The sequence below is a fragment of the Urocitellus parryii genome, chromosome 3 (assembly GCF_045843805.1).
Source record: "Urocitellus parryii isolate mUroPar1 chromosome 3, mUroPar1.hap1, whole genome shotgun sequence".
Classification (NCBI taxonomy): Eukaryota; Metazoa; Chordata; class Mammalia; order Rodentia; family Sciuridae; genus Urocitellus; species Urocitellus parryii.
In genome coordinates, this window is record NC_135533.1 from 218,644,642 (window position 1) to 218,651,242 (window position 6,601).

A 6,601-nucleotide genomic window follows, 5' to 3' on the forward strand; every position below is an offset into this window, starting at 1 on the left:
TCCCCAGGGACAGAGACAGGCAGGCCTGTGCTCAGCTAGGAAGTCCCGGGCGCCGCCACACTCTGCCCCCCTAGAAGAGCCAACATGGACCGCCCTGAGTGTGGGACGTGTTTTAATTAATGCTCACGACCCCCAGGAGCGGGCCCAGGGATCCGCATCCCCATTGCCTAGGAAGGACACTAAGCCCAAGGAGGAGGAGCCGCTTGCCAAGGTCACACGACTGTCACCTCCACAGGGTCACGTTTTCCGAGCTGGGTGGTGTTATGGAGATGGCCAGCATCCAGCACTCTAAGGCCAACATGTGTCCCTTAGGGACAGAACAGTCCGTCCCTGCCAGGACATAGAGGTCATGGGTGTGTTGAGCTCCCCTTGTAAGTGGCTGGAGTCTGTGTCACACATTGTGCAGTGCCATCGTTCCTCATCCAGCTGCCGTCCAGCCGCGGTGCCTCTCGGAACGCTGTGCTCTTTACACCCTGCAGGTCACTAAGGCCTAACAGGTGACGGGCACAGCAGGCCCGCGAGGCCATCCACTGCAAGGTGTCCTCCAGGGTCTCCACCTGGCTCTGTCTCACCCCCCCCTGCCTGGCCCAGGGATGTGGGTACCATGTGTGCCTCATGACGTGTCCACAAGGCCACCCCTGCTACCCTGGAGGGGGGTCAGGGAAACACCAAGAAGCACACACACGGCTCAGGCACGGCTAGGGAGTCCCCCTGTGCTGATGCATGTGTCCACTACGTGTGATTGTGTGTCCATGCACACGGCCTCGTGTGTGGACATCTCATCTGTAGGATCCTGTGCTAAGGGAGGCCGTGTCCCTGACACACCTGCAGCGTGAGCTCAGACAGGTGAGTTAGTCACCTGCCCAAGGCCATGGGTGAAGCTGGAGTTGGAACTCTCTGCCTGGAGTGTGTGGGTGGGCGTGTGGGGGCCGGTGTGCGTTTACCTGTGCAGTATGAGCCGGGCTTGTGTGCCTGTGTCTCGCTCCTGTTTGCCAAAGAACACGCACGGTCTCCCGGCATCCCGTCCTGAGGGCAGGAGCCTGGCCAGGGCTAACCTCCAGCGGAGCCGGGTGGGAGCCCGAGGTCCTGGCCAGCCTGTGGCCCTCCACTCCAGCCTCAGCGTCTGGTAGGAAATGGGACAACATCTTCCTCCTGGGACCACAGTCAAGTTTAAAGGGGCTTCTGGGGTCACCTGGGGAGGAGTTAAGAAATGCGCACCATCATTAGTCATTAACTCAAGGGACAGGCCACACGTGGGGTTGGCAGGAGGACCATGGGACAGTGTGTGGATGACAGTGACTGTAAGGTAGCAATGAGGAGAGAATTCACCCCGAAAGCTGTGCTTCTGCTTCTGCATTGGGGGCGGTGGAGACAGCTGGGGGCTTCCGGGGGTCCGCCTCAGAGCCTCACCGTCTCTGCAAAGTGGTGGAACAAAACGCCAAAACTTGAAAACAAGGCAGATCCGAGCAGTGTGGGGGCCGGATCCCAGGCATGAGGACCGACCGGGAATCCTCACCCTGTCCTGGTTTTTAATTTTGAAACTTTGCTTGCCACGGATTTCCCCCTTCATTTGAATTTTTAAAATATTGTCTGGAGACGCTCATGGTGCCCCGAAGGCTGCCCTCTCCTGCTCATTCAGGCTCTGCCAACTCCCAGCGGCCACGGGGATAGAGGGTGATTCTGGGAACCCACGGGTGTGGTGGCAGGTGAACACCAGCAGCGTGGCCTGGGCCGGTGTGACTCTGCCTGCTGAGGGCAGGGATCACAGAAGGAATGAAATATGGAAGCTGGTCAAAGAAGGAGGGTTTCACTTTCTCAATAGTCAAGTGGGAAATGACTGCCCGCGTTTTTCAGAGGGGAGACCAAGACCCTGAGAGGTTGCCCCTGGTTGAGGGTCCCACCCCTGGGGCCCAGCTATCCCACATGTCGCTGGGGTCCTGAGGTGGTGCTCACATCGGACCACCGGAGGCCCAGGGTGAGAGGGTCAGAGGTCACAGGGCCCTTGTGCAAGGCCAGGGTCAGGGAGGACAGGGCGGGTTCCACGCCACAGGTGGAGCCAGCAGCGTCAGCCACCGGGGCCTGCAGGGAAGCGTGGAACTTGGGACCGCCGACCCTCCACCCCAGTCCTCCCAGGCCCCCAGGAGCCTCTCAGTCTCCTGCTCCCTCTCCCCAGGTCCCCTTCGCTCACTGGCTGCTTCTGGGGGTCCCCCCAACCCCCTGCCTCTCGGGTCCCCGGCTTCGCTGCCCCCAGGCTCTGGAAGGCTCACCTCCATTCTCCCCGCCTGCACCTCCGACAGGGACCCCTCCCCTGCCCCCCACCCCGCCCCTCGGCCGGACCCCGCTGCCCTCCCGCGGCTCCGTCCACCCCTGCGCTCCTCCGCCAGGACTTCCCCCTCCTCCTCCCGGGGACCGCCGGGGCTTTCCTCGGCGCCCACGCCGGGCTGGGGAAAGGTCGCGGCCAGCGGCCGGGCCTCCCCGCTCCGCCCGCGCGCTCCCTGAAGACGCGGGGCGCGAGGACCCAGGCCGGCGCGGGCGGCGCGCCCCGGGGCGGGGGAGTCGCCCGGGAGGACCGGCGGCGGCTGGCAGTTTCGGTTGGGAGGCAAAGCGCACCCGCGGCCAGGCCCAGCGGGCCGGAGGCCGACTTCCTGGGGTACCTTTTCTCCTTGTTGATTTTACTTTGGGTAAATTTTTTTTCCTTTGGTGCAAGTTAAGAGGCCGCCCTGCGAGGAAGACGACCCTGGGGGGTGGTTGGGGGTGGGGACAAGTCGGCAGCTCGGGCCACCTCGCTGTGTGGTCCCAGGTGCCCCAGTGACTCCTCCGGACCTTGGGTTGTGGGGGCTGCAGCCAGCTCCCCCCCCCCCGCCCCGGGGTGCGTCAGTGCGCCCAGGGCTCGGCCAGGCTCCAGGACGGCCGGTACCAGCGGTGGCACGGCGGCCAGGTTTCGTAATAAACCGGTCTCTTAATTGCTACAGGGTAGAAGGGAAAAAAAAGGCCAAGATTTGCTGGAGTTGGGTGGTGGCGCCTGCTGCAGAGAGAAGAGGCACTGTTCCTGCAAAGCCGGGAGCTCTAAGGGGGACTAAGTCACACTTCCTGGTGCGCGGGGGGCGGGAGGGCGCCGCGGCTCGCAGCGCGGGGGGCGGGGCCGTCTTCCTTCGCAGAAGCCGAAAATACACACCAGGACCCAGAGGCTTGAGAAGTTTATTACAAGGCCATCAAAGAAATAAAAATCTGTCTGAGCATCAGTCTCTCAGTGGTTGAGTAACGAGTGCACGTAACAGATGGTCTCTGTCGCTCGCAACCTGGGAGCTCAAGGGCACAGCGTGGCATCAGCCCTAGCTCCCGCGAGGGTGTGGGCCCTCAGCCCTGCAAGCCACGTTCTGCAGATATCAGCCACAGTCTCAAGGAGGGTGGGGGACAATAAGTCTCACCCAACCCTGCAGTGTAGAGTCCAGGTCCTCCACGATGGGGGAGGCAGCAGCTCCCCCTCCAGCTTCTGCTCAGGAGACCTGGTCCAGGGTCCCCTCTCCTGCTCGCCTGGGTCCCCTCTTCTCCTCTCTCGAGGCCACCTCTGGCGCTGTTCCTGGATAGCCGCCGGGGTGGCCGCACACTCCCCCTCCTGGTCCTCAGTCTCAGTGACTCTGCCCCCGATGGTCTCATGGGGTGGGTGGTTCTGGGGGATTTGTTCTGGGGGGGAGGGTCAAATGTGTTTTATTTTTTGGCAGCAACTCAACAGGTCCTGATGCTGGGAAGGGCCTCAGCGCTCCTGGAGAGAGATATAGGGGACCCACTGGTTATTGCCCCGGCTCTCTTGGCAGTAACTGGCTACCTCCACCAAGCCGTGGCTCTTCCAGGTGTCTGAGTGAGGGCTCTGTGGGAGGAAAAAGGAATGGTTTAGTGGGGGCCCCAGGAGGAGATGGGGAGACTCCCTCTCTGGGGCCCCTTTGGGGAAAACAGGCCAGCTCAAAATAGCTGCCTGGGTGATGAGGCCAGGGCAGGGCTGCCCACGGGACATGCCAAGCATGGCTGAGCCCTGAGCTGGTACAGGACTGGTCAGCCCGACTTTGTTGACAAACATGGACCCAGCTCACCGTGACCAGGAGGCAGTGCAGGTCCCGGGTTTCAGTGGTGTCCTGCACCTCAGTGGGCTCTCCCAGAAGCTGTGCTAGCCGCTGCATGCCGGACACCCTCATAATGTCAATGTCGTTGTCACAGCAAAAGGACTGGATGAGAGTGAAGTGGATTTGCAGGGCGATGTCATCCTGTTCCTCCTCATCAATAGCCAAGAGACATAGGACCACGCTGTCAGGGTCCCTGAGGGAGTTAAGAGAGTCAAGTGAGGGTCATGGAAAGGCCACCAAGCACGAGGAGTTTGCAAGAGCAAAGAGAAACTACAGGACGTGGAGACTGGCATCCGCATGCTGACTGGGGAGGGGGGCACGAATCAAAATATGGAGAATAGGACGTTCAAAAGGGGGGTTGCAAGCCATGCACTGTCATGTCAGGACGCTGCAACTCCTATCCCCCAAAAAGCAGAGGAACCCCGAATGCATAGTGGGGGGGGGCACTCGCTAAGTCTCAGCCCTGAGACAGGGCATAGGGAACTGCAAAGCAGAGGGGCGCCCCCACTGCACCCAGCCCAGGAAGGGGGTCTGACTCACACATTCATCAGCTTGGCTGACTCGTACACCCCCACCGTCAGGCGGTCCTGGCGCTGCGCGGCCACCAACAGCTCCTCCACCGCGGCGGTCACCGTCTGCATCCTGAAGCCAGGGAGAGGAGAGTCAGCGCCGGGCGGGCCACCTAGCGCCGCCGCACAGTCCACCCCTCAGGCGGCGGGGCCCCAGCTACTTACTTCTGAGCTGCATTGTCACACGCCACGAGCTCTTCCAGCGTCATGTTGCAGTTATAATCCACAGTGGACGCAACCCCACGACAAATCCCAAGGAGAAATTGCAAAACCGGAGCCAGAGAGCCCAAAACCTTCCCACGGAGCCGGAACTGTCCAAGAACTTCGGGAAGTAAAAGAATTCCTTCAGTAAAAATGGGTGAAGAAAAGACAGCAAAAGTCCTCAGCGAGAAATAATCCACGAGGTTGAAGATCCACGCTCGGCACCCTAGCTTGGCGATTTGAGCCCGCGGCCACCGGCGCCGCTTTTTATAGCCTTGTAAGGCAGGGGCGTGGCCACGACGAGACTACTCTTCCCTTCTATTGGCGGAAAAACAAAGGCCAGAGCAGCAAGCGCTTCGGTTGGCCGCCGCCGTGGAGGGGGCGGAGCGCTGCGCTAGGATGCCCCACGTGGGGGCGAGAGCTGGGAGGAGGGAGCCGGGTGGGAGCCCGCGAGTGCCAGAAAAGAAAAAAAAAACAGAAGTTTTCTTCTGATTTCCCGGCAGCCGCGCCGCGGTTCGGGGCGCGCGCGGGATTTCCAGCGCGCGAGGCTGCCTGGACTTTCGCGGGGCGGGGCGCGGGGGGGGACCTGGAATCCCCTCCTTATCCCCGGAGAGTCCCGGCCTGAGCCTTTCCAAGCTGTGCTGGGGGATCGCATGGGGAAGGGGCTCAGTTTGCATACTGATCCCTCCCAGGAGGTCATTAGGTGGGTCTCTCCGGGCCGTGGGTACCCCACACCCAGGGTGACTTGACTTCTCTGGGGAAAGCGGCACCGACCTCATGGGTGCATGGTGTAAAATTACGGGCATACAATAAGCACCCCATAAGCTTGGTAGTTCTCAGGAGGCCTCTACAAAAGCGGGGGCTGCAAAGGCAACCTCTGGTCCCCACCTGTCCCCTAAGAATCAATGCACACCGGCCTCATGGGGCTGGAGGGAGCCTGAAGGGTACACGGCGCTCAATAAATGTCATCTGGAGGTCGCGATAGCACCTGGAAGTCCCCAGCTGCAGGGGCTGCAAAGCCCTGGGCACCCAGGGGAAGAGACCGGGCGCCCCCTCCGCACCCCGGGCAAGTTTCAGGGTGGGGTGCGCGTGGGAGGCGCAGGTGGCGCTGCGGGGAGGCGCTGTGCTGGCGGATCCCGCCCCCTGCCGGCCGCCTCTCGGTCCACCCTCTGACCGCGTCTCGCCACCCGCCTGCGAGGAGAAACTGGGCCCGGGAGAAGGCCTGGCGAGCGCGGTTCTGGTTTGCGCTGCACGCCAGTGACTGGGACTTGGTCGCAGTGATGATGGTCACTTTCGTTTCCTCGCCCCCAGGTGGCCCTTATGGAGGCGTGGTGTGTAACCGACCCCTTCCCTGTGTCGCAGAGTCTTTATTTGATCCAGGAGCGGGGAAAAAGGGGAAGCCGAGGCCTGGAGAGGCTGTCGCAGCGCAGTCGGAGCCACCGTGCGGGCCAGGCATTGCACGAGCTAGGCGGGCAGACCCGCGTGGGACTGTCTCCCACGGCCCCTCGGGGGCTCCCAGTGACTCACATCTGCGTCCCCTCCCCCGCCATCCTCCGGCCTGGCCTCGGCCCGGCGGCTCGGTTCCCTCGGTTCGGCGGCCCGCGGGTCCAGCTGACGCATCGCGCCGCCTCCGCGCCGCCCACCGCGGGGGTGCGAAATGTCCCTCGCGCGGCGAGGCGCGAGGGCGCCACCTGGTGGCCACCGAGGACCCTG

The 6,601-nt window shown here is 62.5% G+C and overlaps 1 protein-coding gene across 1 annotated transcript; it reads right to left on the minus strand.

Moving 5' to 3' along the window:
* Positions 1 to 3,182: 3,182 nt before the first annotated feature.
* Positions 3,183 to 5,117, minus strand: Gadd45b (growth arrest and DNA damage inducible beta). Its single transcript, XM_026414681.2, has 4 exons — positions 4,853 to 5,117; positions 4,659 to 4,760; positions 4,089 to 4,311; positions 3,183 to 3,868 (listed from the first exon to the last, which is right to left on the minus strand). The coding sequence occupies exons 1-4, from the start codon at positions 4,894 to 4,896 to the stop codon at positions 3,755 to 3,757; spliced, it is 483 nt and encodes a 160-aa protein (XP_026270466.1). The 5' UTR covers positions 4,897 to 5,117; the 3' UTR covers positions 3,183 to 3,754.
* Positions 5,118 to 6,601: the final 1,484 nt, after the last annotated feature.

Excerpts from the sequence above, each read along its gene's own strand:
- Gadd45b (XM_026414681.2), bottom strand. The coding sequence starts at position 4,896 with ATGACGCTGGAAGAGCTCGTGGCGTGTGACAATGCAGCTCAGAA. Across the intron at positions 4,312-4,658 it reads TCAGCCAAGCTGATGAATGT|GGACCCTGACAGCGTGGTCC; the intron begins GTGAGTCAGACC and ends TAACTCCCTCAG. Across the intron at positions 3,869-4,088 it reads TGCACTGCCTCCTGGTCACG|AGCCCTCACTCAGACACCTG; the intron begins GTGAGCTGGGTC and ends TTCCTCCCACAG.